This window comes from Triturus cristatus, chromosome 10, assembly GCF_964204655.1.
Source record: "Triturus cristatus chromosome 10, aTriCri1.1, whole genome shotgun sequence".
Classification (NCBI taxonomy): Eukaryota; Metazoa; Chordata; class Amphibia; order Caudata; family Salamandridae; genus Triturus; species Triturus cristatus.
In genome coordinates this window covers 1,160,261,895-1,160,285,000 of record NC_140593.1, presented here as the reverse complement: position 1 = coordinate 1,160,285,000, position 23,106 = coordinate 1,160,261,895, and the positions used below count along the sequence as shown (strand labels likewise).

The 23,106-nt window shown below is 45.5% G+C and overlaps 1 protein-coding gene across 2 annotated transcripts in view; it reads right to left on the bottom strand.

The window, feature by feature from the left end:
• Positions 1 to 23,106, bottom strand: part of LOC146796823 (metalloproteinase inhibitor 1-like) — a 45,081-nt gene that overhangs the window by 6,900 nt on the left and 15,075 nt on the right. For both annotated transcript variants that reach the window (XM_085629559.1, XM_085629560.1), the window contains exons 3-5: positions 12,229 to 12,299; positions 7,499 to 7,613; positions 1,949 to 2,070 (exon numbers count right to left, since the gene is read on the bottom strand). In XM_085629559.1, the coding sequence (XP_085485685.1) occupies positions 1,949 to 2,070; positions 7,499 to 7,613; positions 12,229 to 12,299 (308 nt within the window). The remainder of the gene's footprint in view (positions 1 to 1,948; positions 2,071 to 7,498; positions 7,614 to 12,228; positions 12,300 to 23,106) is intronic.

Genomic DNA, 23,106 nt, shown 5'->3' with positions numbered 1-23,106 from the left:
AACCCATACCCATCCGAAAACTAAAAAATCCCCATTGCTGACCTTATAATGCGTTGCAATGGCATGTGTTGTAATGGTATGCGTTGTAATGGCATGTGTTGTAGTGAAATGCGTTGTAATGGCATGCGATGTAATGGCATGCAATGTAAAGGCAATTGCGTTGTAACATCTGCGTTGTAAAGGTAGTGCATTGTAATGACTGCGCTGTAATGGGTGTTTCCCATTAGGACACACGAGCGGGGGGAGGGTTATCTTTAGGGTTTGCTAGCAGCTCTGACTGGTGGGGGTGAGAGCAGGGAGTGACTGGCGGCCTGATGATCACACTGGGGCAACTGATACAACCAGGGCATGGCATGACTTTTCCCACACAATATGTTTTGGAATCTTAATTAAATACCAGGAGTCATATCCGAGAAGAGTGGGCATGTGCAAATGACGTTTACGCATGAATTGAAACACAGTTTGCAGCCGAACCACATGACACAAGTAGTTTTTTACACTGTGTACTTTTTTATGTGTAATGCGAATTGAGAGAGGGAATTACAGGGAATGTTGAAAAAATATTTGTATCATTGCAAACATGACACAGAAGGTTTTCACAATATTTGTTTCTGTTACATAAGAAATGAACAAAGTATTTTGTTCACTTATCGAATGTGAAAGAAGGTAAGTACTGTGTTGTGCTAAAGATCAGAGGGCTCAATTACAATATAAGGAACAAAGGAAGGGGTGCAAAACTGACGTGTACTCAATGTCAATCCAGTTCCTCGCTCTGTCCGAGTGCAAAAGATGACTTTTCACATTTGTTGCAAAGTGAAACGTTTCTTTAAAATGAGCCCAGGTCGGTTGTGAGCCGCTGTGCAATGAAATGACGCTTTCAGGCCCTGCATCTTGGACCACGTCTAGCCTTGCACTGGGAATCGCATCCTTCTTGTTGACACCACGCTGGGATGAAATGTTGTGATGGGCAACTACATATGGGGACTACAGAAGGGACTTAGAAGCGCACACCTATGAATAAGCAGCATTTGAGTCTCCAAGTTGAATTTACAGGAGCCCACGGGGTGGGTTCACAGAGGATACCTTGCACTCGGAAATCGATTTTCACCACATGTAATATTACAGCGCGTGCACACACCAGCACCTGCGAAAATGCAAGAGCCAATTCTACTGTAGGGTTGAGGAGTGGGAAATCATGGGTGGTAATTACCTGGAGTCTTTGGGATTACCCTCAAAATTGAGTTTGTCGGTAGTCACAACTTTATTTCTAATGTGCAACTACCCTGAAAATACAGATTTACCTCTGCCAAAGGCAGAAGAAAATCCCTCTTTGGGGTGGAAATAGGAAAGATACCACTGGACTGTTCCCAAGAGGCACAGGGTCAAGACTGATTTGCATATGGCTGGGTTCAAACTGGAATGGCATGCTGAGAAAAAAACGATGGATTTAGGCCCAGATCTCTGTACTGGGGTGAATGTACGACATTGTTCTGCATTCTGTCCATCAACTGTTGTTTTTGCATTTGTCACCCTCAAAATTGGCAGATCCAAGGGGAAAGGGTTTCTCCTTACGGAAAGATATATTCCCCTTCGAGAAAAAAATAGTAAAAATGGTGCAATTACACAAGTGTGACAGCATTTCCTCATGCCCAACTGTGCACTATATATAATGAGGCAAAAGGAAAGCCCTTCAGATACAAAACCGTAGGCATTCTCAACGTTTTTCCTGGAGTACGCCTGGAAACCTGCAACTGTTCTAGGCTTCTAGTACTCTAGGAATCCTTTGTGAATTCCTGATATTTGTAAATTTGCACTCACAAGAGGGTGTAAATCCATTTTCTGATTCCTGTCCATGTTGTGTCCACTAGTTCGCCCTCTGCCCGGTTGTCTTTTCTTTTCCCACTTATTTAGCAGCACAAATAGGACCCAACTTCCCAGGCATACTCACATTACAAGAACATCCTTTGTTGTAGGCCCCCTCGACGCCCTTCTTCTGCTCATGTGACAGCTCATCCCAGCGGTCACTGTAGCTACAACTGCTCACCGAGACTTTACCACTGGCGTTGGAAGCTGCTCGTGGACAGTGGAAAGTGGAGAAAGCGACATACTGCCATCAGCGTTTGTTACCATAGCTCCATCACAAGGACCATCAATTTCCACAAAACATATCAGATTAAAGGTGGAACTAGGTAGATTAAGGAACACCTCATGGAGATATAATAATACATTAATTACACCGGTCAGCCCTGGGCTCCACCACTAGATGGGAAGCCAAGACTCTTCCTGCATTATGAACTGATGGAGAGTCTGAAGCATGGTGGCAACTTCTAAACGTCTTGAATCGCTGGTCAGCAACTGTGGTGGACACAATCCATTGTACCTGACGCAGGTATAATGTAGCCCAGGGGTTTACAAAGTGACACATCTGCCTAGAAGCGTCACTTTTTAAAGAGGCCGCAACAGGGCACATTTTTCACAGTAATCGCAATCATGAAATATAGCAAACTGTTATAGCCATGCCTTCACAATATAATACGACTTTGTTTATGGGTGAGTAATGGAGAGCAGTTAAAAATAAGCACACATTAAAAAACACACCTTCTGAGTCCAAGATCTAGTAATTCTTGGCACTTAGGCAGGAGGATTCTATAAATCAAAACAGCATCGCAGTCTATGAGCAATACTACCAGGTTCGGCGAAGCTCACAAGTCATGGTCAATCTCAGAAGGCTTCTTGTCTCAGTTCATAACTCTTGAAGTAGCAACAACAGGGCGTATTTACAAGCTCCTATTGCCACAGGAACGTAACTTTTCACAACGTTCCTCTGGCGATGGGGGCTCCACCTTATTCACGGTGGATTAGCATCGCCTTGTAAATAAGGCCCCCTTTCACGCTATACTCAGCGTGAAAGGGGTGGACAATGGGTGCTGGGGTGGACGTTCCGCTGCAACACCCACTGATTTTGACGCTGCCCCCCTATTTACAAGGGTGGCATAAATAGGAAGCAGCGCCAAACTTAAGACCAGGGAAAACCTGATCTTATCATGGCGAAAAGTGGAGAAATGCTTATTTCTTCTCAGTTTGTGCAGCACACATAGAAACTGCAAAAAACAATTGTTTGTTTATGTACAGGAAGGTGTCCCTTCCTGCACATAAACAATCATTAACAAAAAACAAGCCTTGGCATAGCCAATAAGTCTCACCTTTGGGACCTTATATGTTTTTAGCCATGCAACAGTTGATGTTGTTGCACCAAGGATGTTGTGCTGCATAATTAAATACTTACAAGGTCCCAAAAGAGAGACCTATTGGCTATGCCAATGCTCGTTTTTTGTTTTTTTCTGATGGTGATTGCTTTGCTGAGGGAGTCAATGTGCGGAGGTCGTTTGTCACCCAGCAAGGTTTTAGTCTCAAGGTTTTAGTGTTGCGGGAGCGAGCAGCGGCAAATTAGCATCAATCTTGTATCGGCTGACAACAATAAAATTACGTTACGAAGAGAAAAAAAAAAACTTTGGAATATCCCCATTTTTTATTTTCATTGTTTAAACAGCAGTTGTGATTCTGCTCTATGACCTTTCTTTCACACTGTGTGCTTGCAGCAGGTATTATGACATCATAACTCAACTGTTATACTTTTTACAGCTGAGAAACTACAGCGTTAGGTTATTGCAGGTGATTACTGAAGTCACCGCTAGACTGTAATAAGAACATTATAAGCACGTTTTTATACACTAATTGAAGACTTCAGTGTATTAAATTGCCAATTAATGTGCACAGCTCCTGGGAACGGCAGCTGTCATTTACTGGCTGACAACATTACAAGAGTCCCAATTTTTTATGTTTTATATAGTGCGAACTCGACCCAAAGGTATTGGAGCACTTTAGATGAGCACCAGTTAAATTACACAAGGACACATTCATTTTTTGTAGGCACAGGGACATTAGGTGATTTGCCCAGAATCACAGGATGTTGAGACAACGCCGAGTGTCGAACCCAGTTCCCGTTACAAAGTCAGGAGCTCTGGCAGTTATTGTATTGTACTGTATTGTAATTGTATTTATATAGCGCCTACTACCCCTGACGATGCGTCGAAGCGCCTTTCGGCATGTAGCACGCTACTCCGGAACTCAAAAAGGATTAGTGGTGGATTAGTATAGTGACATTTGAGTTCATTTGAGCGGTGGACATGTGAGTCTGTTATGTGGATTGAAAAGGATAATGGGGGGATAGAAGAGGGACGAGTCTTGAAAGTGTTATTTGCCACATAATGAAGTGAAGCAAAGGAAAACAAAAGTAACGTACAAATTACTTAGGCCAGTGTAATTTCCATCTCATGGCCGAAGCCAAAAAAAAAACACTTGTCTACAATGTATTTATTTAATTGTGGTGTTTTCAACAGCGCTGCACGTTTATCTTACGGATGCTTCAAACTACCTTTTGCAATTGAAACTAATCCATGCAAATCAGAATTATTTAATAACATTCTTCGCATTTATATTTCCTTTGTGGCTGCCATGCATTCCTGTCAAATGTTTGCACAATTCTCTGAATTCTTCAGTAAGGAGGTACCACTGGATCCGCCAGTAAAATTCCTGAACTTGAAACACAGGTTGCCCTGGGTGCGCTGGCACGAGGCTGGAATGCCTGTTTAATCTCACTGTACTGCGGTTGCCAGCGGCGCGAAGGCTCCCAATCATAAGGGAGAACCGACCTCCACTGAGAGGTAGCTGGAGGATGAAGGCCAAATTGGCTGGAGATGGGATTAAAACCAATGGGAAGCAGGGACAGCCTGCACGACCAGCCAATCAATGACAGGTTTACAACCAGCGCGAGTTGGTGTTTGCATGGGACCAGGAAGTGCAGGCATCCCGGCTGCATGCAGCTAGTACAGTGCATCAGCTGACAGCTCAGTGGCCAGTGACAAAGGCGGTTGGTGGTGCAGAAAGGGGTCCGGTGGGGGTGGGTGTGGGTGGGGGTGTTCTTGTGTTCGAACGGTGGGGTCAAACTGGCGTCCTCGAGACAGAGGGGTTGGAGACAGGTGGGGATCTGGACTCTAGGGGAGGGGAGGGTGGGGCGGACGATAAAACACAGAGAGATGGAGACGAATAGGATTATGGTGGGGGCCGGTGACAGCACAGGGACGTAAGGGTCTGAGGGTGGAGACAACAGGAACAGATGTGGTGGTGGGACCAGGCATGAGAACCTTGGTTTTATCTTTGGTTACAGCCCAACAACAGAGGTTTGAGTTGGAAGACAGCCAGGGTGTTCCAGGGATAGATGTGGGTGGAGTACCTAGGCAGAGTCCTAGAGCGTGAAAGGGGCGTGAGAGGGGACCGCTGGCAGCACAGGGGCAGAGCGCCTCATCTAGAGGGGATAGTGACACCCGATGACGGTAGGACAAACCCCATCCGTGCTCTCCTGTTTTGCTTGGAAGGCCCCTGATGCAAACCATGCGCTACCTCGTATGTTTGCCCGGTCTCACGGCGCTCCTGAATGAGTGAGTGCTCTTTAGGATTCTAGCTCAGTGACCTGAATTGCCTCTAGCCATTTGTTTCGTGAGCTAACCCTGTTGTCACTGGATAAGGCTGCGGGTCACCGCACACCAGACCCTCCCATAGTCAAGGCAATTACCTTTAAAGCCGTACCTCTGGATTCGGAATGTAGTGTTGCCATCTATAGTACGGGCAAATGCTGCGTCTAGCAGGTGGCTTTGCGCCAAGTCGGGTGCCACACTCCAAAAAGAGTGATTGGTGTCCCTGCCAATAACGTACATATGTCTTTGTTCGTAAGATCACCCTACATCCATCTCAAGTGTCAATAAAACCACTGCCGCAAAATTTTTAATATTTGCATTACCGAGTTCTTTGGGGTAACCTAATAAGATATGTAGTGACTGTTTATGATAGATTTTACCAGAATATGTGCAGAGACTGAGGAGAAAGCAAAGAGTAAACAAGCGAGCGCTCCTCGCGCTGAAAGTAAAACGAGGAGAGGAGGAGGCAGCAGGGGGAGGGGAGAAAGAAGGGGGCCTGGGCCTGTTTCCCTTGCTTGAGCGAGCAGAAACCATCTGTTAATTACAAACAGATGGTATCAAAGCTCGCTCCTGCAAGGGAATCGCCAAACGTGCACGTGTTGCCATTGAAAGCAATGCAACGCGTGCATGTTTTTGGGTCAAAACTGAATCGATTCCTAAAGGTTTCCTCCTATGCAGTGCTGCGTAGGCGAGACTTAATGACGATTTGCAACTTATATGTGTGCTTCACAATGAGCACACATAGAAGTTTAAAATTTCCATTTGTGATTGTTCATGGGCAGAAGGGGAAATCTTCCTGCACATAAACAATCATTCAGTCAATGCAGACACCCTTACACTATGGTGCAAGGGTGCCTGCATCAGCGCTAATCTACTAAATTTAGCACCAGCACTAGGGAAAATGCAGGGATGTGCTGTATCTTTGTAAATATGGCTCATTCCTGTGTTTTCGGAATGGCAAAGCATGGCGTTAGCATTTTGTGCTTAACGCCACACTCTGCCAATCCATTGTAAATATGCCCCAATGTTTCTCAATAGCTCTATGTCTCAAGCAGGAGTGCGTTACGACAGGTCTGTCCCATGTTCTAAATTGGTCTTGTCGCACCTGAGAACGTGCGAAATTCCAAAGACAATCTCATAAACCAATGCACAAAAGTGAACAGGGATTACTAATCCACAAGAATGAGTGTTTTTGCAGGCACACATCTGATCTTGTGCCTATTGTACAAGCTTTAGTGAACTTGCCTCAAGATTAGAGAAGGAGAGATCTGTAGATACGGAGTTTACCTTTCCTGCTTCTTTAGTTTGTCCTCACCTTCTCAAATCCTGACTAATTTCTTTACTATGTAAAGGAGCATGGAGGCTTTCCACGATATTAAAACACAATACTGGGTGTTCAAAGTTTGTACATAGCAGCATTGGCAAAATATAAATCTCCCTTTCTCGGTGGCATCCAGATTATGTTATAATGAATAAAAGTGGGTAAGCTCCTAGAGCTTACACCCTTTAGTGCAGACAACAATATTGCAGCTGGTGTGTCCAGTCCATGCTTTCGGTGTCTTTATCTTTGAGCTTTGTTGTTTTAGGTGTTTTGAAACATTCTAGGAAGTGAGCACTGTGTAACATATCCATTATGATAATCTCAAACCAAGTGGTGTTTCACATGAGAGTGTGTGCCATGGGGGGATTGGGTCAAGGGGCTCACATAATGCATATACAGATTTGGAGGAAGTGGGATAGGGGGCTCAAGTGGGGTATGTGAAAAAGTGTAGGAAGTAGGGCGAGGAATTAGGCAGTGCACGTGCATATTTGTAGGAAAAGGGGGGGCTCAAGTAGTGTATGTACAGATGCCACAGTGACTGTCCATGGGACACAGTGATACTATATCATGATGAATACCCAATATCTCCCACTTGAACTGCATAAATCTGTCTTCTTCAAAGGCACCCCCAGTGGGGGCTTACCTGTGATCAAGTAATCCTTGCGGTAGTTGGTGGAAGGATGAAGATATTCGCAATCGGTCCCAGACATTGTGCTGATGAACTTCAATGACTTCATTACCACTTTGCCCTTCAGTACCTAGCAGAAGACATGAATGTTGATGTGGACCATGAGAAGTCATCACACTATTACCTCTTCAGCCTGAGCTGCAGTGCTATGTGGTCATTCCAAAGTCCTCCTCTTCTACTGGGGTCATGGAGGCAAGGTTAACAAGTGAAGCTTCCTTGAGAAAAAAGGTAGTGTGTGGTAGACCACTGGTGACCTATCAACAATACTCTATGCGGTTGTGAATAAAAATGATAGAGGATTTTTAATTAGCATGAATTATTTGACTTTAACAGTAAATAAACATGTTTTCTCCATCCAATCAGCCCTTTTCCTCACAAATCAAAAGAAGTAAATATTTATCCCCCTTTTTCACAAATTCCTTTACCCTCCCTGTGCACCCCACATTACCAATCCTTTCCCGTTGTGTTTGAGATCCCTGCAAATAGAACCTACCTGAGAGTATGCAGTAAATAGAGAAGAACAGCCTGCTGTCATTGGTTGAGCACTAACCCCCCCCCCCCACCTCTTTGGCCTGTAGATGTAGCCGGCGGTGTTGCGAGTGCAATAGTTCAGCACATTGTTACTGCAGGAAACACATGTTGCAGCCAATGGACTGTTTAAAAACCTATTAAAAAGGAGGACGCTTGCCATTTAAAATATCTAGCTCACATTTAATGTCCAGGTTGCCAATCGTTCCCCATGACATGGAAGCACCACTACTAACTGGTCTAAAGTTCCCCCTACATTGGGTAGTTAGACCCTGATTTACAGTTATAGAGAGGGTATTCTACCAACCAATCCCCGGTCAACGCGATGGAGGAAAATTCTCCAAATTCAGAGGCCTTCATAAATAAAGCTGGGGTTTTTCCACCAGACCATATTTCCCGTGAAGGAAAGACCCACTCTAGTAGGAGGAAAATGGTCTAGATTACATTGGAGTACTTGGATGAATGCATTGTAACAAAGTCACAACTATAACCTTGTGATCGAAGGCATACCATATGTTTAGTAAATCAAATTATTTAGTCAGACTTGAGATATGTTATACTCAATATTAAGAGAAATTGTAGCAAATATATTGGCAGTGACGAAATATGATTTAGAATTTTTATATTTGTTTTTACATTACAGGAATTGTGGCCTTATTTTTCCTGACGAAGGCGTTAACTACGCCGAAACGCGCGTCGAATAACATACAGTTGTGCCACCATATTTGTTTATTCTTCATCCTTGTGTAACCCACAATCTATTTTATTATTTGTCATATTTTTTACTATGTATATAATAAATTTGTTTTTAATTGTGAATGTATTCAAAACTTATAATTAAAAAAGAATTACAATTTTCATTTTTCGTTTCACTGCTTATACTGTTCTGACTATGAGATAGAAAAGATTTACAACTGTTATCCACAAGAATTGCCTAGGTTGTTATTTTTCAAACGTACTTGGATGAATGGTACATATTGGAGGGATCGATTCCCACTTTTTTTGCAGTACGACAGTTTGGAGCGCGAGAGGAGTGCTCTTTTTGAACACTACTAGATGAAATTCTGACATCAAATGTACACAATGGAATTGTTCCCCAAAAATGGGGATGCATTCATAGTGCCCTCATATCTAAACTGATGGTGTGCCAGACTATCATAATCAGGAATACCATCCGACGTAAATATCATGATTTGTGATGCCTGAGCCCAGTGGCGTAAGGAAACTTTAGGGTCCCCCCCCTGCATGGAACATGGAGGGTCCCCCTCCAGACTCAATCAGTAGCTCTCAGGCCAGAGTGCTGTGCTGAGGGGGGCCGCTGCACCGCGGGGGCCTATGTTATGCCACTGCCTGACCCTGTAGCACATGCACCGCACATCTGATGATCGCCAATGTGTGTCTTCATCAGCTGTGAAGGTCTCATTGTCCCAGAAGACTCTGGGCCCCGGTGCCACTGCACACACTGCTCTATTGATAGATACCCATGAGGGAAACATCACATTACACAGAGAGTTCCAATTATACCCTGCCAAACTAAACTTCAGTCTCAAAAAAATTAATTTCAACTACAGATTGAAAAGAATGTAAGCCATTTGTGTGGGAAAGGTAGGTGTTTGAATCCAAGTCTTTCCAGCTTTATCCTTTGGAGTTTGCTGTTGATCAATAAGGCACTCCACGTATGAGATAATTTTACTAAATACCTGAGAATTAAGTCTGAAGAAATCAGTACCTGTTACATATTTCACTCAGTTCAAAACCCTTTATTTCGGCCACCTGTGCCATAAAAGTACAATTCATCACACTAACGACATATGTCTGAAATAGTATAAATACATTCAACAGTACCTAAAAACATATTAAAAAAAATAATATATATATAATTATACACACTTACTAACAAAAATGAAACATATCATTGAAAATGAATTGTTAATTAGATGACCCCAATACGGTCCAGATGGAACACGCAGAAATATAAGTCATCGAGGGAGAGAGTGACCCAGGGCTTTTCTGCGTAGCACCCACATTGCACCCTAATATTTTGCAATAGAGATAACCATTTGCATGGAAGAGTGTAGAGGGCATCCTGATAGTTCAGTTCACCTAATGACCTACAAATTGGTGCCAACCAATTGTGCTGGGGGGATAAGTAGTCTGGCAAGCAAACATAACTTGTTCTTCACTTTCCTTCTGGTGGTCACATATAGGACAAGTGCTACCTCCTTCGCCCTTCTCGCCTGTTGTAAACGACCTGAGGGGTACAGTGCCTATATGAAACAGAAAATAACGTTTTCATGCAGTGGAACTGTCACTACATATTTCACTCTGTATGTGTCCCATAAACTCAATTATTCATAACTGCAGTGGCGGCGGGTAGGGGATGGTGGCGGCGGGCGTGTAGAAAAAAATAAAAAAGACTTACCTGTAGGTCGCCAACAGCTGCCTATCCTTCGTCAACGCTGTATCCTACCTTCCAGAAGCATCCAGGCTTCCAGACTCCCCTGGTCAATCACGACGCTGCCTTACAGCAGCGTTGTGACTAGTCTGAGGGCCGTGGTTTGGTGCTCAGAGAGGGACTGGAAGATTGGGCATGTTCTCCACCCAGGCAGTGCAATTCCACCAGTGAAGAACATGCAAAGTGCGAATGACGGTGTGACTGGTCTAAGAAGGCCAGTGAAACCATCTTGCGCACTTATGGTGCAGCCACCACTCGTCCTCCTGCTGGCGTCACACGAGCCCAGCCCTGCCCCACCTGCCCTAACCTGCAGCTTAAAAGCAGACTAAAAATAAAATGATAATAATGTTCTGTTTTTTTTACTTTGCTCTGCACTTAGAGAAGTGGGGCGGTTCTGCCTTAGCGGAGGGCCGCCACTGCATAACTGTTGCAGAGGGCATTCATGAAAATTAATCTTTGTTGCATTGTTGTAGCTCCCTTTAAAGTATGGAAAACAGCAAAACTTTATGCCAGTCCTGACCTAAATATCCATGTAGGTTAATGACCGTACTGCTCACATCTGTCCTGCTGCCACTGAAAAACATCACACATTATCTAGTTATATAAAACACGTTGAAATATATTCATTAGGCAGGGTAGTTGCATCTTTCATTGCAGTGTTTACAACAAAGAATGCACACCTAAGTTAAAACAGACCTACTGACTTTGTCAATGCTTTCTGTAAGTGCTGTTAATGACAGTAAAATGTGTGACATAGTGAAATGTGAAAAATTGCTATCTAAGAAGTCAGCATTACTTTCTACGTTTGACCCAGTCAAGCATGGGGGTGCTTTTTCTAAGCCTATAATATAGTCTTGTAGCTCACCATAGTGGGCTATACTGGTCATTAAAGGCCTGCTCATCCAGGGCCTTTAACAAGTAAGCGGGACTTTTAATGCCGGTATAGTCCAGCTATGGAGGGCTACAAGGGTATAAGAACATTACACCACTAGAGGGCAGAATGTTCTAACAAATAAAACAAAGGCCTCACGGAGCCCAAAGTGAATGAAATCCCCTTGTACACCTGAAGCCTTGGAATGTTGGAGCTTTGAGCTTTTACCGGGTATTAAAAGCCCGGAGCACTCCATTGTTTTGAAGGGAGCTCACAACATTCCTATAGTCTGATATTCAGTAGTACCTGATCTCAATACTGTCAAAAACACTACAGTAAACGTTGATTCGGGTTTGCCAGGGATAGCTTCTTTTACTTCTGGTTTGCCTTTTGCTACCCTTGGTCTTGGCTTTGGTACTCTTGTTCTTGAGGGCTTATGAGGCAAGAAACAAGAGTGAAGAAAGCTCCAAGAGCCCGGTGTAGTTGCTCTGGTTTGTGCTCCATCAGTCAATTCATATCCCAGCCAATAGGAGGTTATTGGGAGGCTAAGGTGGGAACAAGAGGCCAACCCTTTGATGTGGCTGGAGGCGAGAGGATCTGTGATGTGGTCTCTGATACACATGGCATTTTGATGAGCCAACATCACTGAGACTTCCTATTGGTAGAACACGGCATCTTTTAGGGGGAGGGAGTGGGCAGCAACATGGCCCCTAAATCTCGCTGACTCTGTTAAGAGGTGCATAACCTGACATGTCAACTCTGCTTTACTTTTGTAAATCTCCCAAGCAAAGCCCTTCTGACAAAGCATTTTGATGCCTCCCTTGAAATTACCTTGATAACTTCAACTTTGATGCCCTTCTGCCCTTCCTGCATGGTGGCTCCGTGGATCCTGAGTTTGAGGACTGTCAGAAAGAAAACAGACAATCAAAACCAAATGAGAATACCAAAGAAAATGGTTATTAATTTTAAGAACAGCCACATGCAAGAGACTAGTTAACAGAGAGGCATCTAGCTTTGTATCTCTATTTTTGGGTGTTATTGTGTAGCGATTGCAGAATGTGGCCTGGTCGATAAAAGAAGCAGATAAACAATATGAACATGGTGTTGCAAAAAACGTTTTTTTCTGCTTTATTGTGCAGTAGCGAACTTTTTGTCCTTTAATGTAAACTTTAACAACATCCAAAGAAAACTGTATATTATGCCTTGGTGCTGGCAGATTTCTCAGCTTCTTGGCACCCCCTCGACGGCTGCACTAAATGGTGGCGGGAGATTGCTGCCCCCAAGACGGCAGCTAACAGCTGGGGGGAGGCCGCCCCCTCTTGCTACTCCACCGTACCAGGGTGGAGATCTCCTTCTGATAAAGTATAGGAAAAAATAGTAAAGTGTATTGAACCAAAAGCAAATTCAAAATATATTAATGTAAGCTAAAATTCATTTAATTTTAAATAATTAACTAATTCAATGAAAAGTTACAGCACAATAACTCATCAAACTATGTATTCATTAAATGACTAATTATTTAAAATAAATCAATGTAAATTATGAATACCATCTTATACTCAAATTAAAAAAACATCCTTACCGACATCATAATATTTAATTAATATTTAATGAAGGTAAGAAAAAAGTATTTTTTGTAATAATTTTAAAACTATTGTTAGTGTAAGTTTTAAAAATATAATTCCAATCCTGCCATGCTCAACACCAGTCATTATCAGTGGCCACAAGCCCATTCTCTATCTCTCTCCCTAGCAATCTTAGATTGAACCCGCAACTTTATGCTCTTCTGTTGAAACCTGTTTAGATGATAGCTTCTCAATCTGCTGCCTACCACCCATTGCAATGACAAGATGATTCTGTTGAGTTTGTCGCACTCCCTGCAGCTTGAATATGGACCACAGACATCACAACCATCACTCCACTCACTGCATCATGGAAAACACATGATCTATTCTCCCTCTTGGTCTGGGAAACTCATCACTTCCTGCTTCTCTCTCTCTGATCTCTGACAACACAGGAAAAGAGGATGCTCCATACGTAGGAATCCATCCATAATATGGGTGGCCCCAGAGTGACTGACAGCAACTAGTCCAATTTGCAAAGCATACACTCCAACTTTATTTAATTTTAACTTTAATAACTGTATTTATCCTTGAATGTGGTCCCCATAGAAAATTTCAAGTCAATTCAATTTATTTAATTTGATTTAGTCCTCAGCTGACGACAAGTTATAAAAGTACATTCTGTTAAAATGATGATAATATGACCACATTAAAAAAGTTTTAAAAAACTCTTAAAAAATGTAAACAGGTTATAGAAAACAAATCCATCAGGCAGTGATTTAAGCAGCAATATAAGGCCTTGTACTGTGATTATATTTTGGCTGATATTATTAGGGTTTATATGCCAATATCTGGCCTCGAACAGTATCGATTTCGACATGCAATCAGTACGTGTGGTGAGTCCTCCACTCCTCCGTTACATAAATCACAAGTGCTCGTGGTGTCGCGTCGTCATGCCTGACCGAGTCCCCACTTCCGGGTCAGGCATGACAGGAAGAGGACGGGAGGGGGCGGCGCGAGTTGGTGATTCGAAATAAAGAGGACAGATCAAGAGCTCCATGAGTGTCGTGAATTATTTAGCACGCGCGACGCTAAACCTGGTGACGAGGGTGGGATGCTACGACACCCCCCTCTGACTCCACATAATATAAAGGGCGCCCAGACAACCGGAGAAGACGCGCGTTGAAGCAACAGGCAAACACTGCCAATCAGTCCAGCTTCACAGCCACATCAAGGAGCTCCTGGGAGATGAGTTCATGAGGCCCCAAATAAGCAAGTGGTGCACAGCACTGGGGTAAGGACTATAATTTTCATGTCCCCTACTGCACACAGACGGCCATCTTGGAGTCAGGCAAGCCCATAGGAAGACATTGGCTGTAACTCGGTGGCCATTTTGAAGTCAGGCGAAGAAGAAAAAGCACCCTGAGCCTGTCACAAATAATTTTTGAAGCCCTGTAAATCTACAAGGAGTATTAGAAGGGACAGTGAAGATCGCAGAATATCACCATGTCCAATCAACCTGACTCCATGCATAATGCAACACCCGGTCCAGCCTCAGCCGTACCACGAGGACCCATATTAATGGGGGTATCATTCCTGTGACCCCCGAACCTCTGAGATTGACGTCAGGAAACAGTATGGGCCCCAAGTGGAAAAACTGGATAGAAGACTTCAAAGACTTTATGAAAGGCTCAAGAGTAGATGATCCTGACCATCAACTTATAGCACTAAAAAATTTTGTGGGCAGAGACATTGGACAGATAATCAAAGAATTGCCCCCAGCAGATACTGTATCGTATGCCGACGTGAAGGACGCTCTGGACAGAAAATGTCTCCATAAACGCAGCCTAGACTATGAACGCTACACTTTCAATCTCGCATCCCAAGAACGCGATGAATCAATGGGCGATTTCATCTCACGACTAAAGCATCTGGCACGATATTGCGAGTTCGACAACTTTAACACCGAAGACGCCCTGCGCTTACGCATCATCGAGGGATGCCAATCTGAATCAATGCGACGTCGACTCCTAAAAAAACACTACTCGCTTGACGACATTGAAGAACTCACACGTTTAAATGACCAAGCCGAAGAGCACACAAAGAAGATGGAGGCCGGAAAGAGAGAAAAGCGGGAACAAGCGTTCCGAGTCCAATCCCAGACGGACACCAGACGTCGGCCGGATCATCGGAGGCCTGACAAACTTACGAGCTCGTCCCATGGCTGGACCAGAAGCAGTACAACCCGGAAACAACCGCTGCACTGCTACAGATGTGGCCTAGAATATCCACACACTGGCACGTGCCCAGCCATGGGCCAACAATGTCATAGATGCGGGAGAGATAATCACTTCAAAGCTATGTGCCAAACCAGGCGTAAAGAAACTAGGCCAGTCAGACGAAGTGCCGGGACACGTCACCATGCGAGGGCAGTGCACGGAAGAAGAGACCGATCAACTAGTTCCTCCAGGTCCAGCACTCAGTCCCAGCCGTCGTATCGTTCTCACAGGTTGACATCAAGAGAATCGTCCGCACTCCCTCCCATATCGCAGGACAGTGACGAATATGCATGCATGATGGCTGACCCAGACTGGCTGAAGAAATACTCCCGACTAGATATTCGAATGGGAAATTACTCTGCCAAGTTTGTTCTGGACACGGGAGCGTCACTGAACTATATCTGCGCAACAGAATATGAAAAGATGTGCCCGAAACGAAAGCTGGAGCCAGCTGCAGTGCGCGTCTACACCTGGATGTCCAAGGAACCACTGCCATGCCTAGGACGTTTTCCCACGATACTAACCTACAAGAACAGATCAATTCAAGCTCAAATTCATGTCATAGGAGGCTCTGAAGCTGCTGACTGCCTTCTCCGCTTACCCACAGCAGAACGGCTGAGACTGGTAGAGATCCTATTCAAAGTGGATGACTCGCCCGACATGATCAACAAATTCCCAAAGTTGTTCTCAGGCCTAGGAAAGTTAGCTAACATCAAAGTCAAACTACACATCAACGAGCAAGTCAAGCCAGTGGCCCAGCACCACAGGAAAGTACCATTTCACCTCCAGCAAGCGGTCGATGATGAGCTTCAAGATCTACTGGGAGCAGACATCGTAGAACGATCATCTGGACCCACCCCCTGGGTGTCACCAGTGGTAGTAGTGCCCAAGCGAGGGCATGAAAACAAAGTACGCCTGTGCGTGGACATGCACGCCCCGAATACAGCCATAGAGCGGGAAAGACATCCCAGACCTCATATTAGCGACATGATTACCCGCCTGAACGGAGCAACGGTCTTCTCAAAATTAGACCTCAACAAAGGATAACACCAGCTCGAACTCCACGAGAAGTCGAGGTACATTACCACATTCACCACGCATCAAGGACTCTTCAGATATAAACGCCTCAACTTTGGCATCTCGTCAGCGGCGGAGATCTTTCAAGAAGCCGTTCGGCGGGTGATCCACCACATTCCCAACTCATTTAACTACAGTGACGACATACTTGTATTTGGCATGACATGTGCAGAACACGACAAAGCCCTAGACCGTGTGTGCCATGCCCTTCTAAGTGCCAATCTCACACTCAACAGAGGCAAGTGTGAATTTCACAAGTCAACCCTTAAGTTCTATGGCCACATCTTCTCCAAAGATGGCATGCGATCAGACCCGGACAAGGTCTCAGCACTCACTTACACACCGCAACCCCGCAATGTCACTGATTTCCGGTCATTACTGGACATGGCCAGTTATTGTGCCAGCTACATTAAAGACTATGCAACTATCAGTTACCCAATGCGAGAGCTAACAAGACAGGGTCAACCCTTTCACTGGTCCAGGGCATGTGAACACGCTTTCAATAAGATCAAAGGTACGGTGAGCTCTGCCGCCCATTTGGCTTACTTTAACCTCAAAAGGAAAACAGAAGTCACCGTTGACGCCAGTCCCGTGGGTCTGGGTGCCATCCTTGCCCAAAATGATGATGAAGGAGACTAGCGTCACATCATAGCCTATGCCAGTCGCAGTCTCACAGACACGGAAAAAGCATATTCGCAACTAGAGAAGGAAAGCCTAGCTGTTGTGTGGGCGTGCGAACATTTCCACTTGTTCGTCTACGGAAAGCACTTCACCCTTATTACCGACCATCAGGCTTTAATCACTATCTTCGGCAACCCACGAGCGAAGATGCCACCAAGGATCGAAAGGTGGGGGATCCGCCTGCAGGACTATACCTACACCATCATCCACAAACCAGGAAAGGCAGAAAATCCAGCGGACTACATTTCACGCCATCCTCAGACACTGACACAGACACGCATTTCGCTGGCTGAGGAATATCTTCACTTTGTGATCGACCAAGCGTGCCCACCTGCTGTTCCACTAGAAGCCATTATTGAAGCCACTACAAAGGATGCCACACTCCAAGAGGTTATGCAGCGCATCCGAGCAGACTCATGGAGACATCTGGAGACTTCCCAAGCCATCACTGATATCAACATGCAAGAACTCTCATCCTTCAAACATGTCAAGGATGACCTCACGATCAGTGCAGATGGGTTGTTACTGAGGGATAGGAGGATTGTCATTCCTCGGCAACTACAACAAGGGACCATCAATCTAGCCCACGAAGGTCACAGGGGCGTAGTGGCCACAAAGAAAGCGCTGAGAGAGAGAGTCTAGTTCCCGTCTCTTGACCAGATGGTAGTGGCCACGCTTCAAGACTGCCCGCAATGCCAACTAGTGGCGCGAGAAGAACCACACGCCCCATTGCAAATGTCTGATCTCCCGGACGGCGTATGGCAACAAGTAGCCGTCGATTTCTTTGGGTCATTAAAATCTGGGAAATATGTCATCGTTGTCATGGACGAATATTCTCGCCTTCCCATTGCACACCAACTACCGTCCACTAGAGCATCTGCAGTCGTACCAGTCCTTGACGAAATATTCGCAGCATGGGGGAGTCCACAGACAGTAAAAACGGACAATGGACCACCTTTCAACAGACATGAGTTTACAGAATTCGCAGGCCACCTGAACTTTAGACACCGGAAAATCACCCCCTTTGGCCTCAAGCCAATGGGATGGTTGAGCGCTTCATGGCCACCCTGAAGAAAACAATACAGCAAGCGGAACTGTCCCAGAGAGACATACAATCGGCGCTCAATGAGGTACTGAGAGCACAACACCACACAGTACCACCAACCGGTGTCCTGCTACCCTGATGCTGGGGAGAACTCCGCGCACCAGGATTCCGACGACGGACGCAGTCATACACTCCAGACTCCCGACCACAGATCATGAGATATTAATGAACATTGACAGAGACAAGAAAGCAAAGATGAAAAACTACGCTGACAATCGGCGCCATGAAAAGACATCCAACATCCAAGAAGGAGACTGGGTACTAGTGAAACAGGAACAGAGAACTAAAGCTGACAGCCGATATCATGCTCACCCACTGCAAGTAGTGCAAAAAAGGAACCATGATTACAGCAGTCTCCACGAAAAAGAGAACCACGGGAAACGTCTCACATTTCAAGAATTGCAATCCGGCGGCATATCGTCGAGAAGAGGAAATGGACAGAGACACAGACACCAAGGACCCAGGAGCAGACAGTCTTGAAGAACGTTTTCATGTAATTAACATGGATGAACCCGAAGAACAGCGACCTCCCTGTCGGCCACAGAGGGTCACACGAAGGCCAGTTCGACTCATTGAAGAACTTTAAAGATAGCGACCCAAGGTAAATGACAATTTACAAAAGGGGGAGATGTCGCGTCGTCATGCCTGACCGAGTCCCCACTTCCGGGTCAGGCATGACAGGAAGGGGACGGGAGGGGGCGGCGCGAGTGCGCGCGCATTAAGAAAGTTGGTGATTCAAAATAAAGAGGACAGATCAAGAGCTCCGTGAGTGTCGCAAATTATTTAGCACGCGGGACGCTAAAGGTGGTGTTTTCCATTTCGATGTAAAAGCTTTTGAAGGTAAAATCCCTACCTGTTATAAAATAATACAATGCCTGACCCCGTGCATATGGTTGATAATGTTTTAGTTGAGAGCAGTGTTTAACCGTAACTTATTCTCGGGGTCAGGTGTTTTAAAAAAAGCCTCAAGTGAGCAGGTGTCCAGGATTTCAAAAGTGCTAATGTGCAGTTTAAGAAGTAAAGTGCTTTATTTAAATTCTGTTTCAAACTATATTGCAGTGATTCATTACAAATGGTCTACAATTTTAATATATACTGTAAGGATCCCTGGTCAGCATGTAGAAGGTTATAAGCCCTTTTTATGATGTTGGAGATAGCGCTGGCCTAAGAACTAACTAGAGAAAGCTAGAGGCGCAAGGCTTGAGCTGGAACTGCTTGTTTGACTTTTATCAATTTGCGAAGGATATTCCCTTAGTTTATTTTTACAGCTTTATTTCATTATAACTTTCATAACTGTATTTTCCCTCGAATTTGGAGCCCATAGTAAATTTCAAGTCAAGTCGTAGGTAACCACCTAGTTTGCCTACATGGATGAGTGGCCTCAGACTCATCAAGTGTAAGAGTTGCAAGTCTTGTTCTCCGCTTCCTCCTAGATCACTTCATCTTCTCCTAGAAACCTGTCACATCTCTTAAACTCCTCTACCTGGGAAATACCTGTTCACTGTGACCACTGTTCATGGAAAAAGATTGTCAGAAACTGGGACCATTGACAAGCAAACATGAAACCCATGTCCCTAAGAGATATCTACTAGGGTTTTAGAAAAAGTGCACCCCCTGAGTGTTTAATGTCAATTAAAGTAAATTCTTCCAGATCTTTTTTTCAACCAGGAAATGATGGCCAGACCAAAAACGAGAAAGGAAAATGGTTCTAGCCTGACAAGTCTGTTAACTTTGTGGAAATTGGCCTGCAAGAAGGCTTTTAAAATTTGAACTAGGCAGTCAGGGCCGGTTTTCTTAGGTGATGATTGAAAACTATACATTGTGAAGAGGGACAAAATGATGGTCATGTTCAAAAGCATGTCCACAATATTGCCTCACACAATTATAATCCCTCCTAATTTCTGGGTCTTTCTAACTTGCCGAATGCAGCCTACTTAGGGATGGGTAAAGCATTTAGGGGCATATTTACAAGGAGGCGATAATAAATTATCGCCGCTCTAGCGGCCGTTTTCGGCCGAAAAGCGGCGATAATTTTATCGCCTAATTAGCAAGGTCACGCTAACGCGTGAAACCTTGGTTTAGCGTGGGGATTCCTGACGCCCAGCTTTGCATCTCTAATGAGATGCAAAGTGGGCGTTCTTGACCTGACATGACAGGAGAAATGTCGCTAAGCGACATTTCTCCTATCATCAAGCCCAAACGCTATGAAGCATAGCGGCAGGAAAAGTATCGATAACCCCTGTTAACACTACTTTCCTTACGCCTGCTTCAGGACTGACTTAGCCATGATATCCTATGGAAGGTGGATATCATGGCTAAGTTTGTGAGGCCCTATCAACAAGCTAACGCGAGATTATCGCAGGGTTTTCAGCGATAATCTCACGTTAGGCAGTTAGCGCTAGGATTTTTATCGCTTTTGAGATAAGCGTTGCTAATAGCACGCTATCTCAGCGATAAAAATCCACGTTACCCGGCGATAATTATCCTAGCGCTAAGTGCGCTTAGCGATAATTATCGCTGGTTGTTGTTGATATGCCCCTTAGTTTGCCAGCAGCGATGTTGGAAACTTTGCCGATCAGGATAAGGCTTCTGTCCTGAGCAGCATCAGTAAAGAGATTTCCTTCAGCATGTTCTGTGCGGTGCAGGATTGTGTAGACGAGTCTGCACTGGGGCAAAGAGCCGGGGAAAATTAGGAGGCCTCGATTTTCAAATTTGAGGGAAAGACACAGCAGGGAGGGGCAACTGGACTCAAAAGCCACTTCACAATAGAGCCACTGAGGTGAAAGCAGCCTGTTTAGAGCAAAAAAAGGTTTCCAAGATTCAGAAGTTGCAATGATTGAATCCTACATTACAGGTGGGAAACTCGTAACTTTGCACACCCATAATTTTACTAAATGCTGTTATTAGAACCAAGCAACTGCCACAGTGGTCTAGCACTGATCCTAGTGCAAGGAAGGAAACTGGGACTCCCATCCCCTGGATTGGTAGTAAAAAATAGCAATAGTTGGAGTGCAGTAGGCCTAGGGCTTAATTTGAGCAGGCACCAGCACTTAATTGTCAACAACGGTGCTTGTGACAGTCTGCCACAAGGTGGCGCTGTCTGGCTAATTTTGAGATGAGCACAACCACAGTTAAATAATAATTCATTATGCATTAAAAATAAATGACTATTACCTGCAGCCCTAGTCAGTCATAACTTTGGGGGCCTGAAATAGTCCGAGTTCTCACACTTATAGTCGTGTGAGGGTTAGTAGTTGTGCTGGTACTGTCATTCGCAGCACGGCAGGGGCAGTGTGTGGTGCAAGCTGCTGTGGCGTCCTGACGAGAGAACCTGGCACCTATGTTTTTTTCTTTTTTTTTACAAATTAAGCTCTGAGTAGGCCTCTCTGACTTATGGGCCTGGTGCTTCTGCACCTGCTGCACTATAGATAGCTAGACCCCTGCTTCCTTGGCGCACAAATTAAGTAAAATCTGCTCCATTCTGTGATATTCGTAAAAATAGACAAACTATCTTGAGGTGGAAAAATATTTATCCATTGTCTAATGAGAAGACTTACAACTCCGCTAAACAATTAAGAATTTGGGACTGTTAGACCTGTCAGCCCTTTGGGTGGTCCCTCCTCATCATTATTTATTTTGTCCCACTTTTGCCTCAAACCCTGTTTGAATTTTTCCTTTTTGGGAACCACCAGACTTTTTCGTGTTGCTACAGAATCAGGGAGCCATTTTAGCTACCCCTGAAACTTCTGTCTGAGGGCCTGGAGCACAAAATGGTGGCCACCTGTGACATCACCAGCATCCACTGGAACCTACCAGCACCTTCCAGAACATTCCAGGAGCTTCCAGAACCCTGTGACCGTTGGAGGCGGTTTAGAATGTTGGGAGGACAAGAGAGGCAGTTGGCAGTTGGAGCTGGCAGTTGGCACCTGACTGGTGAAGAGAGAGGAGCACAACAGTGAAGGAGGAAGGAGTGAAGCAGCAGGGGTGGAAACTTGAGCCTGGAGTGGGGTCCATAAACCCACCCTTGATACTTGTCCCTACTGATGGATCCCAGCCTATAGCCCTGTGTGGGAAGAAGACAGAAGAAACTTATCCTAAGGACCTGGACAGCAGGAACAGGCCTTAGAACCAAGAAAACAGCAAGATTCTGACCTGAGAACTGGTTTCCCTGGAGTCCGGCGTCGAGTAGCCTGAAGACCTGGAGCCCGAGGTGGAGAAGCGGCGCTGACTGAAGTAGCAGACGTCGTACCCGGAGCCGCCTGAGGTCGTGAGAGGGCGCCGACGGGGGTCGAGAGGAATACCAGAGGTCGAGGAGGAAGTGAACCGAGGTCGAGCGAGCGGCGTCATCGGAGGAGTGAAGTCCGCCCTCCGGAGTCGTCGGAGACCGAGGTAGAGGAGCACCGGAGGTCGGGAGTGAGGATCGCACTCCGGAGTCGCCCGGAACCTGTGAGGAGGAGCACCGGAGGTCGGGGGTGAGGATCGCACCCCGGAGTCGCCGGAAGTCGACATCGAGGCCAGGCCGGCCGACGTCATCGGAGCCGAGAGCGCCATCGGACCGGAGCCGCCCGAAGTCGACATCGTGAAGAGACTGCCCGACGCCGTCGAATCGGAGGTAGAGATCGAACCGAGGCCGCCGACATCGGACCGGAACCGCCTACCGGCGTCGTCAAAGAACTGACATTGTGCCGAGGCCGCCGAGACCGAACCGGAACCGCCTCACGGCGTCGACCCGACTCCAGCGGCGTCGGAACATCAGAAAAAGGGCAGTAAGTGGAGTAGAGGGCGCCTAAGGCCCTGTGGAGACCTGAGAGACTGCTCTAAGGGGCTAGGGAGGTGCTGAAACCCACCTGACTGTGCCTGGGGTGAACTGGGACTAACCTAGAGAGGTTGTGTGGAGAAGGAAAGCCAGGGCATTGGTATTCCCCCCTTTGATCTACCTCAGTTTAGGCCTCAGCCTTGTCCCAGCCAGGGAGTAGCCTCCCCCCTCAAGCCTTCCACAACCCTA